Genomic DNA, 14,310 nt, shown 5'->3' with positions numbered 1-14,310 from the left:
AAACAGCCAGCGATTTAATGTTAAGCTTACAAATCTTATGGAATTGCTATACTTCGTTCAATTCAATGTCGTATTCTATGTAACTTCCACACTTCCATCAATTCGTTGAACGCTAAATAAATATACTACAAATTCAGATTAATATATTAATGGAAAATTGTTATATTCTCGGGGATATTTTTCCTTGGAGATACATACAGTATGTAACACACTTGTTCATGCAGTGTGGATGTACTGGGAAATTGCTCCGTAACTGCCAGAAAGTGAACTTCATGTACTAGCCTTGTTTTAGTTTGCTCTAAAGAATGTCACAAGCACCAAAATATGAAAACCACAAGCCGCGTAACGATTCACAGGTTTATAGGAGTGTGTGTATTGGCACACATCACATTCATTACATTCTGCATTTTGATTTGAAAGTCAGCTAGGTCATTCGGAACTGAAACAGAAATTGTACACATCAGATATCTAACTGCCTTCAAGACTGTTTATTACTTGAAGGGTATCATCCTAGTAAACAAAAATAAAACTATTTAAACATGTATTCGATATTTTAATTCGACACCTAAATTATGTCAAAATAGTATCTCAAACTGAGTGAATCTTTATCTAAAATACATTCTCTTTCTTCTGTTGATAAGATAGTGATTAGGTATTCTGCAATAGCGAATGATCTTTGTGGATTGCATACTAAAGAAACCGACAATTAACATAGAATGTTATTGTAATTTTTTCCTGTCTACTGTGACAAGTGATTGTTAGGGACGACTTAGAAACCTTCATAGCATATCACTGTTGTAAAATGTTAATGCAAGGCAGTGTTCAGCTGTCTGAACAAATAAATTTTTGAACATCTGCATGGGGATATCCTCTCACATGTACATCATTTATTGGTCTAACACCTAGATAATACCACCTCTTTCCAGAACTGAAGAAGGACTTGACTGGTGTGTGATTTGTGAACAAAATATATAGCATATACTGGTAGCCAGTGGATAAAATAAACTGTGAAAAATTCTCTGAAGATGGTATGTTTATTATGTTTGTTTATTACATACAGAAAGACGTTTTCTGAGATTTGGGCTCTATAAAAGGAAAGGCAATATCATGAAGTAAACAGTAAATGAAAAACGAGAAATACTCCTCATCAACAGTAAGCATGAGTTTCCAACGTCCACGCAGAGTATATTCCTACAGTGAAAATAGTCAACAGTGCGTCCAGTGCATAGGACACGTTATCGAGTGTTCGGAACAAGGTGGTTGCGTATTGTTGTACAAAGAATGAAAAATGATAATCTCACATGGAATATCCACAAAATCTTTGTTAGTATTTACCAACCAAACAGTATAATGGTGTCATGGATAACAGTACCAAGATGTGGCTTGGAAATTTCTGAAGCAGAATAACACCTCTTCCATTTAGGAGCATGGCTTCCACGATCTTCAGTGTTTATAGAATGCCAATCAATCAATAACAGATTATGTAATACCATAAAGAATAAACTTGTCATCTCACATTGGAACTTTATGCAGAAATGAAACTTTAATTTAAAAGGACAACCCAACCGTTGTTGGGTCTTTAACTCTACAAATTACCAACTGTTTAGTTTATCTCTTTCTGAGGCACAGTCGACGAACATGGAAAACATCGTTTCACTTTACACAAGCTGATATAATTCCAAGAGAATGCTTGGAGCACAACAATAAAATGACCGTTTCAGTGTCTCATATATACAGTATTGTTTGTCTCGAGTAGTTCGTTTTCTACGCATATGGAGGAATTGTTCTTAAATGTATCAACTTTCTACCTATTTGCCATATCCCTACCGAACGTGACGAACATTCTTCCGTTTTCACTCGCATTTGTCCAAACTTTAGACTAGCAATGGATTCAGCTGTTTCAGATTTCCATAGTTGATCGGTTCTCAATGAAAGCTCTATTAACTGTCGACCACAGTCAACGGGCTGGAAGGGACAAGCATGGCTAAAACTGTACCTTTGCTTTTCACCTCCAAAAGAGAAATTTATAGAATATGTGTCTTTCTTCGATGTGGAAATCCGACAGAACTATTTTGGACATATAATAGTTTCGCACTAGAATAAGTGTGTATAATGACGCAGACTTATATTACAAAACAGCAATTTAATAGAAATAGAAGTTAATCAAACTATTTGCAAACATCCCTCTTGCTATTTTGAGTAATGAAATAATTAAATGTTAATTTTCGTTTTAACAGGAAGATTACGGAAGCGCTCTATTATGTGATGGTAAACTTGTTGGTATTATGTCTCGCTTTAACCCAGAACAGATCTGTGGAGTGGATTTCTTTCCTATCATATACACACCTGTTGCGTTCTATTCGGACTGGATAGATCATCATATCGATATAGACGAAGAGGAGGAAGATGACCATCTAGAAATCACCGAAGGAAACTCAAAATATTAACAGCATATATAGACTTTATAGGTTAGTTCGTATTATATTTACTTGTTGAGGACGACATTGTTTAAATTATGTTATAAGCATGTATTTATTTATATAATTTGTTTCAAATATATTATGTTCTTAAATATTGGTCATTTGAGAGTTGCAGTGTTTTGTAAAATTTAGTTTATCGGATAACATCATTTGAAAAATAAACTAATTGAGCTATTTGTTCGTTGCTTCCATGTATTTAATGATTAACAGTACAATGTAAATAATAAACAACTGTCAACTTTCTTGTCACAACAGTCTTTAAGTTTGGAAATCTGTAAAGAGCCGTACATAATGCTTGTGGCCTGTATTAAGTACAGTGCCGTACGGTTTGGTTTAACCATTGCTTTAGAAAAAGAAGTGATTACTATCAAAGAAATTGACAATGTTTCAATCAGCTGAAGTTTTTATTTAGATTAATCTTAAATAATTACATTTTTAAAAGCATTTGTGAATTTTGTAACCTTCCGCAAGCTAAAATAAATTTACATAAAAATATGCCCTTATACTCTTCTTATAACATTTATATTTAAGATTTCGAATTTACCTATTTGTGCGTTTCACATTCTATTTGTTTTCGTTGAAAATATATTGTAAAATAATAATGTACCTTATGTTTTAATAAATAGCTATGTGCTTACACATCAATTTCATATCGACAAGAAACGCAATATTCTGGTTTTCTTTCTATGAGCAAGTAATCAAGAGCATGAATATCACATATGTAGATAAAACATTAAAAAAAATATTTTAATTGTTAAAAGCGGCATACTAAAATACGCAACTCCAACCATACATTTCTTGTGCCAAATTACCATCCATTAACGAATATTCGGCAATGCGTCTTCAATTTCTTTTGAGTACGAAATACGAGGGGATGTTGTAAACTTTTAATTATTATAGTAAAAAAGCAGGATTCAGCGATTGTTGTTATTTGTAGTTGTTAACCCCACTCTATGTAGTCACCACTCAATTTTATCCATTTCTCCTAGCGTTCCTTCACTTTACGGATATCGTCATTGTAGAAGTCTGTACATTGTGCTTTGAGCCAGTCTTCTGCCTCATGAATGACGTCATCTGGATGCGAGGTTGGGAGAATAAGCCGGATCCTGCAATACCTGGAGGAACCACGCCCTTGCTTTCCCGACTGCAACTTGAATGAGCTGGTGATTCTGAAAAGTTGTCAGCAAACGAGGAATCAATTGCACATATATCTTAGACATTTGAAGGACATCATGGGCAATTTTCTACACACTACGATTACTGAGACAAATCCCATTCATAATCATATCGATGGTTACTCGTCTGTCTCGAGGATTAAACACTCCACTTTCTTCACAGTGGCCCCATCGTCCGTCAGAGATAGTGTTCCAGGTCTTGCGTCGTCTGTGAGGGACAAGTGGTCAGTTTGGAGATTCCTTTTCCACTATACAATGGTGTCATAAGATGAACAATCATCGTCATATACAGCCTGCATTTCGTTATGAATTTGTCTGGCATTGTTACCCTTCAAATCCAGAAAATTTATCGCAATATGAGCCTTGATCTTATCCATCTTGCACTCTGGTCACTTTTAGCACACCCTGTAAAAATATTACAAACATTAGGAACTAATTTTCTTAACATCATTCACATAAAAACAAACATAACAATGACAAAATTTTATCACCATATCTTAAAACTTCCTGGTGATATTAAAACTTTACGATGAACCCTCGTGTAAACCTTACGCTGTAGAATCAGACCTTGTAAAAGAAGTAATGCAGTCTGTTGTTATTAGAATTAACTCAACAGAACTTCATATTACTTTTAATACTGTAACCATATCCGTTTTTGGTATATAAATTTCAAACTGAAAATTCGCCAGCCCCGTAGTACTTGGGCACTACTGCCTGAGATCTTCAAACCAATTAATGAAACTGTGTGATTTAAATTTGTCTTAATGTAGACAGATAATAAATACGACTTTTCCTGGAATAGTCAAGTAAACTTATAGCATAAAAGATGGTAAAATAAACTTGTTATTCCAGGATACTACCAAATAAACCTAACTGTATTGTGTATGGCACATATAAGAAAATCGCTGCTAGCAACATTACAGCATATATTTGAAAAGGATCAGCATACACAAAAAATAGAAATAACATTTTCGGAAGCCGTGTTTGGGAACTGAATTTACATTGCGCGAGTCCATCAGCCTTGTAATTCACAGTATAAATTCAAAATGAGCTTTTCATCCTATGTTACCTAATGTGTACCCCCATTGTTAAATACTTAATTTTGTTCTAATTTTTTTAATTCTTTTTCATAGTTCGATAACTTTGCTCAATTTATTTTCGGAAATTCAAGCCCCATTGTGGTAAAACATTATTATTTATTATTTAACATTACTGTAAAATCCTTAAAGAAATCCTTTATTTTAAGATGTTCAGGATTATAGGAATGGGTGTGAAAATAGGTTGGGAAACAAGTTTTAATCCTGGTTGTATCAAACTTCCTCACATGTTATTCAAACTTGAAACTTATTTATAGTCTAAAACTTATATACTTATTATTAGACCGTAAGAAAATATTAGGGGCTTATTAGTAGCTATTAGTTATACTTTTCCGAATTGACATTTCAGGTTTGGAATTAGTTGGATAGTGTGCATTGTTTATTAATAGGACATAAAAATGAACGTACATATTACGTATTAACAATTGAATTTATCATGTATTTCGAAAGTAACAACTGAAGGATATGAAACTTGGTAATCTGTAAATGGGAGATAAGTTTAGAAGCCAAAAATTCATATTTCGTTAATTATGCGATATTGTATAACATCTGTCTTTTAAAGTTCCAAACAGTTTGTTTATCAGTGAATCGCTTTATGAGATTTCGAAAATTGGTTGCAACAATCACATATCAGACTAACGTTATTTCCCTTATATTGGTATAATACATTATAAAGTAAGCTACTATTTCTACGAAAGAATCGGACAGTTGTTTGTCGGGCTGTGTGGAGAACACGTTCGTTTCGAAAAAAAAATAATTTTACTGATCATTTCCGCCTATATCAAATTGATAAAACAAGAAAAATGTAAAATTAAATCTCAAGCTTAAAGGTGACGCCATTAGCTTGGAGTCCAAAAACATTGATGAGTAAGGTTTATAAATATGAAGATCAACTACCGTATAACCCCTAGTACTAATTGCTCTCGGAAAAATTCAAATATAAGCTAAAAAAAATTGCAAAAAATACCACAAAGTTTCAGATGCCACCACCCTTTGACTTGTGCGAATAGGTCAATAAATCTGTGTAATATTTAGTAAGAAGTGTTGCTGCAGCTTCCTCTGCACTATCTGCTTAAATAAACTCGTCTTACTCCAGTTCCAGTCCCAGCTAGCCAATTTTGTAACATTGTCGCCTGTTACTTGTCTCCATTGTTACTTAACTCTATTGCTTACAAGCCTATTATTTTTATCTCTGCGTGTGGGCGTAATTAGTTTGTGTATCAAAATAATAATAAGATTCGATTACGGTTCTCAGTGAACAAACATAATGTTGTTTCCCATGTTATTGGGTCTCGAGAAGGGCTGTGTTCAACTAGCTACAATAAAAGTTTGTGAAATAATTGTATTGCAAAAGGTAAACAGAAAAGGTGAACTTCGTTTATGAAGAGGGTCCGTTAGTAAAGTACATTGCTTACGTAGTTTATCTTAAGAAGTCATCTAAATATGAAAAAGCTTTTTTAAGTTAAAAACTAATTTTAATTTTCATCCTTCAATCTCATGAAAGACTTTATTTGCTCCTAAAATTAGTAAAATAAATCTAATTTTTACATGTAATGCTAATGTATTAAAATTTCAAATATTTACGAGAGAAACCTTATTTGATATGGTTTCTTGTAAATGTGATTATCCACTAAACTATTGTAAATGTGAGAAAGGAAGAGAAGTGTCAAAACTAGAAGTGCTGTTTTTCCTTAATCAAAGCGAAAAAAAAAAACAGAAGTGTTTTATCAAGAGAGGTAAAATGGAATTGAAACGTCTGATAAAGAAGCCACAAAACGTGAAAGTGAACACTTAAATCCTAGCTTCTACACTTTAATTAGATACTGGCTTGCTCACTTATGAGTGTAATTAGAACAAATTGATTCCAACAGAATTGAAATGGAGAGAAAAAATTAATTCAAGGAAACAGTTACGAAGAACCCATCACTTTCATAAAGCTTCCGAAATAAAAGGATGTTATATTGACGGAACGTAGGACCAAACACTTTATCTTAATGAATAGATATTGGAGAAACAATCAAATATATCCATGGCTGCAGAGGCATTGTAGTAAAATTAAATGTTAACTAAATATTTATTGGTTGTTGCTGAGTTTAGCAGACGTTGAGGAAAAGTACGCTCAATGAGGGTCCAAATAATTAATAGCTGATAGCAAAAATCAATCTCTCCTGGAATACTACATTGAGAAAAAAATGTATGTGGCGTACATAAAATTGAATGTTACATTTGTAAACCCTCTAGTTTTTGGTCTTAACTTACAGCAAACGTATAACTGAAAACGCATGTTTTATAATACTTTCTGTATAAGTGTTCCATCTATACGTTGACAAATTTAACATCCACATATGAATGTAATATAAGGAAGACTGTTAGATATCAGACATCCTGCAATGGCATGTTGTAATATCTAAGAGCAGTGCCTATGTAGCATATGGGTAATGTATGTTCCGTACTGATTTCTGTAGTAAGCAAAAGGATTCCGTATATTTGTACGGTACTATATACTACTGTACGGAGAACGGATTTTTCTCAGTGTACTGTTTTCCGAACTGTGTTCGAGATTTATTTAACACTTTCGATCCTAATTCCAAGTCAGACTCGGGTTGTTTGTTTAATTCAAAACGCAGGAGCCTTAGGGTAACTCGTTTTCTACGTAATAGCTCCTATGTAACTTATTATGGGTTGCAGTTGGTTGTCGGTGGTGTTAAATACTTAGTGACCCAGTCTTTCAAAAAATACCATTCACCTGACATGTAGCAAAGAGTAAACGAACTTTGTACAGGTTGATTGTTGTGATCAACTTTTTATGTTCAACTGGAGCACGTTCGATAAAGTGTGCAAGGCGCACCTTACTGGTTTTTGATATCTTATATATAAATGTATATATTTTTAGAAATAATATGCTAATAGAACTAGTAAAAATACCAGGCTTGGTCTTAGTTATATTTATATTTAAATTATATTTAGGTAACTTGTGTATTCAGTTGTAAATTACTTGTATTTTATGTATGTCTAATAATCTTCTTTAGGTGGAAACACTTCTCGCTGGGGGTTGCAGAAGCGAAAAACATTTTTTTTTCAAGATGAACCTTTAATTCCCCGCACTCTGCGGGATGTCCCTTAGGTAGTTGTCGTGGACTGCTATAAATACGTACGAGAATTGGGTAACAGGGTTTCATTTTTAGGAGACAGCCACTGAATGATGTGGAATTTTGTAGGTTGAAGGTTCTGAGTGAGGACCTGTTTTGGCTGAATTTCTTTGATTCTAGCCCTGAACGATGTGGCTATATAGGATGGTTTCTAGTGAGAACCAAAGTAGAGATTCATTGGATAGGAATATCACTGAGAGTTGTGTTGTCTTAGGTTTTTTGGTTCTAAGTGGGAACCAGGGTTGCAGAATTTAACTTAGATTGGGTTATTCCTAAATAATTAGTTTTTAGTTAATCTGTTTTGTTGAGTTACTTAATGTTTGAATTGTTAGGATTTAGGTTGGGAAATTTCGAGAGGTGTTTAGACGGAATTTAGCTAGAAATAATTAACTTTTTTGTTTTTATTTCTCAATTCCCAGAAGAGAGGGAATTTGGGAAAATATAGAGGAGATTGGACATAAGTGATGTTCAGTAGAGCACACAGCGAGTGCTCGATTTGTAGTATTGAGTGTAAGAATTCTATAGTCGGGGTTCTACAATATAGAAACCTAGTCTTGAAACATAGGCGAAGCTAATAGAGAATTTCCTTAGCTAAGAATTTTACCTGGGATGCAATGTACGGATCCAAATTGTACCTCTTCTCTAACCTACACCTAACGTAAAAGAATTAGCTAGTCTCCTTATGTGGAACGGAATTCAGGTCAGTAGAGATCTACGACAGGGATTTAGGTGAAGCACTCTATAAGTGACTAGTAGTGCTGATAGAAACTAATTAAGGAGTGTACTAACAGCTTGTAAGTGAACGCGAGTTAGTAACTCCACAGGCCCACCCCAGTTAGAGTGTCTAAACAAATTAGAGATACAAGCTAACATAAGAATTCTAGTCAGGAATAATTAGAGACATCTTAGAACATCCATAAACAAAACACTTTTATTTAGTAAATAAACATATTATACTTTAAAGCGTTCTATGATTTCTATATCTAAAAGTCGTACCCGAGAAATTAAGATAATTTAGAGATAATTTCCCCTAGACATTTTAGTATATAAACGGGTATTAATACATACCCCCTTCTCGATTAGTTAATAGAAGGAGAAAGGAAGTCCACAAGAGAGAAGGTAAGACGGTAACTCAATTTATATCTCATAGGGAGGACTATTGGGATAGTACTGTGTAAGGAAAAGGAGGGAGAAGAAGACCAGTTAGGTGATTTATAAGAATACCAAATTCTGGATACTAGGTATATTTTCAGTAAATCTCCTTCTTCATTTTGGTTATGGATTTAATTGCGATTCTCCACATAGTGGATTTATTCATTAGATAAGTACGGGTGTCGTACTGTACGAATAGGAAGAATTGGTCGCAAGGTGTGGACTTTATTTAACCGTGAGCTACGCCGTCGATGAAAGAAAGAGAGAGAGGGGGGGAGAGATTTGTGTGTAAGAGGGACCATAGCAAGTGGTGGAATACTTTGTTTCGAAAAGTGTTTAATTTTACATAGATTGTGTTGTTTGAAGCAAGTAAAATGAATATAGAAGAAATATCAAAGTTTTAGATTCCGGCTTGGAACGTGAAATTGATGATTCCATCTACTGCAGAGAAGGCACATCAATAAAAATCTGCAAGGTGTATAGTGAGAAAGTCAAGAAAGATACAGGTAAACCGGGAAGAAAAGGAACCTCTTGTTAGTAAAAGATTGTCGAGTTGCTGCTTGTGTTCCAGGGTGTTTCAAACTCTACCATATTAAAGCTAACTACATGTAAAAGAAGTAAAGAACATTGTAAACATTTCTACTCCTGAAAAAAAGCGTGTTTGTAAAAAATTCTACCTATCTCACAATATATTCAAGTATAAGTCAGTTATTAATAAAACAGCATGTATTTAAAATATATTATTAAAAGAGTGCAAAAAATCCACAATATAAACGTTATCAGTATATGTTAATATTATATTTCTTTGAAATTTTTTTTCGATTGTTCAAAAACACATATTTGAAAGAGCACTGCAGCAACCTATCATTTCCGATGTCACCAAATCATGCATACATAATAAAATCTAAAACCCAAAATATCGTTAGCAAAGTTTTTAGTGAGTCTATCATTATTTAGCAATATGCTATAATTTTTAAAAAGGACAACAAAAAAAACAGGAAACTTGAATAAACAAGGTCATAATAGCCCAGGATCAAAAGTGTTAATAAATTATCAGAGTAAATATTTTTTGCGAGAAATGTTTATACCGAAATAGTGAAAGTTGGACATAATTTAGAATTTAGGATGAGTAGGTGTATATTCCAACCCTACTCATGGCTGAGAAACAGGCGTGGGCGCCGACTATGTATCAGATTTCCGTTTATACTGAACTCTACGGGTTAGTCCTTTATACTCATCAGTCACACAATGAAGAAACGTAGTAGTCCATATCACTGAGGGAGACAGAAGAAGAATAACTAACGAACACCATAAACAAACACTGAACACTTAACAACCCAATATGTAGAAAACAGATTGCGCAACAGAATTTTATTTCTGATGAGCAGAAAACTACTGGAATTGAATTTAAAACACGTTTCCATGTCTTTGTCAAGTACAGCATTCCCCTATCCCATGGAGAATTGAACCAATTTATATGAAACCAGAGTTCATTGTAGGACCGAAGTAAATTTACTGTATTTCAGAACTTCAGCCTAAATGAACCTAAAATCCATCAAATGATACTTAAGAAACACTAATTTTGTCAAGTGTATAGAATAAATGGTCATAATAAAAAATTATATTTTACTAATAACAATAAGCTATTGAACGAAAACAGTAGGTAACATTAAATTCGTTACGTTCGTAACAGCATACCACGGTCAGAACAGTTAATTTCGTTTAACTTTGCTAAAGTCTGTCAAACCACAAATGTGTTAACCTGCATCGTTTCCGTGTCTATTCATTGTTACTTAGATTGTAGTTCCGTTGAAAATATTTCAAGCCTTCAGTTTATTTGAAATTATACGACTTACAGGAATATTTGCATTTTATATAAGCTTTTCCATTATCTTACCAACGTACTATTTTACGTAAAAACACTGTAATTTATTATTTTACAGCAGGCCTAAATAAACAGTACACGTATGATGTGTCTTTATGAAGGCAACTGAAATAGGAGTTACTATCGTTACTCAGTCAGCATAATGTAGCATCGGTGCGTAGAAACGACTTGTTTGCACTCTGGTACAAGTACAGAATATACGCTCCAGTATAAATGCATTTAAAAAGATAATTGAAGTTATCATTGCAATTTTCCCTCAGTCAATTTTCCCTCATACATACACTCACTCATGTTATATATATATATATATATATATATATATATATATATATATATATATATATATATATATATATATATATATATATATATATATATGAAAACATTTGCTTGAAAAGGAAATCACTGTGTATTTACGCTCAGTATGCTATTCCGAGACCCAGTTTGACTTTTGGCAACTACGCGCTCAATCGAGATTCCTAGGACTACCCACAAATATTAGGATATCAAGCATCTAACTTCACTCATTGTTTAATAACACTGGTAACACCACTTTTGCGGCCGTGGTAATTTTAGTGAAAATAGACTAGATTTGTCACTCTAGTTACGAATATGACAGCAGTTGTCTTACATTGGCTCAAGTTAATCTGCATAAACACTCACTATAGGAATGCAAACACTAGATAGGCCTATAGAGACATGTGATGTGAACAGGTAGCTGTGCATCAAATAACATTTAATTTGTGTCAAAGAACATTAAATCGCAAAGAAATGTGCATATATCATATACAGTGATACAAAAAATAATATGCACCTGATTGCACGTAACACAAGAATAAATTAAAGACATACAAAAGCTCATTTCGCTGGATTCTCGTCTGTGTTCACCACTAGAATAATCCCGCTGTAAGGTCCAGCAGTAATCATCCATCATGTGAGTGTCCCACCGGCCTTCATATATTTCTACCAGCACTGTTACATCTTGGTAGGACCTCTTATCATGTTCCCCACTGTAATCGGCAAGGTTGTTGAGAAATCTATCCAATTGTCTATGGAGGTTAATGTAACTTGATACCTATATTAACACATATCTTTCTGAAAGCTGTAGGTATATTTCGAACAAGTTCCTCATAGTTGTTTGATTTCTTCTTCCCGAAGAAGTTTTCTAGTACAGAAACGAAACAGCAATATGCAGCTTCTTCCGTATAGTTCATGACAGTTACAAGTTGCTCAGCTTGGTAACTAACGGCTCGTTAATGATGCTTCCTGCACCTCCTGACACATTTTCTCTTAATAGCGATGTGTCCTGCTCCCAATGCAGATGTTTAGCCCGACTATCCCACATTCAGATAAAGAAAGGGTATTTGGTGTACCCACTTTGGTTTAAATTTACCTTTTTAAGGTCCACACAGATATACCACTGATGTCCATGATAGCGTAGCATCTGTAAGATCAACTTCATGTTTGCATACTCTCCTTTCAGTTTTGTCGAGTATCCAACAAGAACAGATTCAAAGCAGTTGCCATTGTGCAATAACACACATTTCAAGCTTCTTGAAGAACTGTCTATGAAGAGCCATCAATCTTCTGTTTGATAGTCTGGTAATCCGAATTGAAGAAAAAGCCGCGGAATATTCTTACAGTACACTACGTCTTCAGTGATCATGAAATATGTAAGAAAGTCTGCCCCTATTACTCGATAAATTGGTATTTTAGTTTAAAGGCTCAGACAGTTCTTTTCCTTCCACCTAGATGCAAGAAATTCTTATTGCTGTTTTGATAGACTGAGTTATAGTATAAGATTATTCAATTCATTTTACAAGAACTGTCCATTTCGTACTTTTCCGTCGTCAAAGTCACTTTCACTGGTGTAACTTACTGACTCGCTTTCTTCAACATCGGACGATGCAAGTACACGGAAAAGTCAAAACTGATTTAATAGAAACCAAACCAGTTTCAAAACCGTTTTTAAAATTCCAATCCCGTTTAGATTTTTGTAAATCAAAGCGAAAACCCCTGAAAACCGCCTTTCGTACCCAGCATTGATTCTGACTGTCATACTTTGTAATGTTAATTATTTTTCGTTACATTACTTTACCTGATTCTAATGTATATTTATACGGATTACGAAATTATTCTGGATTGCACGACACAGTTATTCACTTTAGAACATATATATTCACTTTCAAAATATATCGTATTGTTACATTACAATATAATAAATCAATCTACACAATATGGCACTTCGTTCTCTCTGTCTTTATACATTGCCATGACAATGACATCAAAAACATAAACAAGTCGTCATAACAACCAAATTAACAAATATTTTAATAAAATACAAACATTTAAATTATATCTTTCTTCTTCTTCTTCTTTATATCTTTCTTCTTCTTCTTCTGCTTGTGCCTTCAAAATAACAAATTTTGCTGGTAAGTATAAACAATACTCAGAAAGTATTTACAAACGTATACAATATCTTTGTATAATGGCTCCCGAACTATGGGACTCCTTTATATTGATTACAATTAAAGAAAGAATCCTGGACCATTAGATTTTCATATAAAAGTTGTCTTACTTTTTCAATAGCCTTCGTACATACAAAAAGTACAATTCATGAAATAATATATTTTCATTTTATCTCATTATCATTCTTATGTTTATTCTATAGTCAATTTTATTTTAATTCTATAAAATTACCGACGAGAAGGACATATTCAAAATATGACAAATTTGTTACTTATTTTTAGGTCCTAAACAGACTTTTTAACTCAATGCCATTTATACTCGTTAACAATGAAGTTGGTGTGAATTAAAATACAACTTAACCTATTTCACTTATTCGGGCATAGATAGCATATCATTGGTAGATAATATTTGTATTGATGCATAGATTTAATTGTATAAAATTCAGAAGAAGTAGGAATTACAAATGAAATCATAACAATATTCAAGGTGAAACAAAACAAGAATTAATTGAATATGTTTTGTCGGAAGCCATAACTTTAGCTTAAGTTACATTACCAAAAGATTCGATTAAGTTACATTGAATGGCACAATTTTGAGTACAGTCCTCTATGTTATTTACTCCACCATCTCTTTGGTTTCTATTTCGAAAATTTCTGCCAGCTATGTAATTATTACGATATCTGACATTTCATGAGAAATTAGCTCGATTATTTGCATTATTTCTAAACACGGTAGGATTATTATTCATGTTTCTTCTGAAATTAAGTTTGATCGTATTGCCATTACGAGAAAATCTAACATTACTTCTCAAATTATGATTACAGTCTTTTCTAACATTGGTATTACGAACAGGAATATAATTAGCTTGATTTCTATTATTATTACCTTGCAATCTAATCTGAC

At 33.4% G+C, this 14,310-nt stretch overlaps 1 protein-coding gene across 1 annotated transcript in view; it reads left to right on the top strand.

Annotated features, from left to right (window-relative positions):
* Positions 1 to 2,973, top strand: part of LOC145672846 (glandular kallikrein, prostatic-like) — a 92,065-nt gene extending 89,092 nt beyond the window's left edge. Inside the window, exon 8 of the mRNA XM_081741998.1 lies at positions 2,238 to 2,973. Within this exon, the coding sequence (XP_081598124.1) occupies positions 2,238 to 2,447 (210 nt within the window). The 3' untranslated portion in view covers positions 2,448 to 2,973. The remainder of the gene's footprint in view (positions 1 to 2,237) is intronic.
* Positions 2,974 to 14,310: the final 11,337 nt, after the last annotated feature.

The sequence above is a fragment of the Thermobia domestica genome, chromosome 16 (assembly GCF_964235325.1).
Source record: "Thermobia domestica chromosome 16, izTheDome1.hap1.1, whole genome shotgun sequence".
In the NCBI taxonomy this organism is placed as follows: Eukaryota; Metazoa; Arthropoda; class Insecta; order Zygentoma; family Lepismatidae; genus Thermobia; species Thermobia domestica.
Note: the sequence above shows the minus strand (reverse complement) of the source record. Positions and strands in the feature narration are given on the sequence as shown.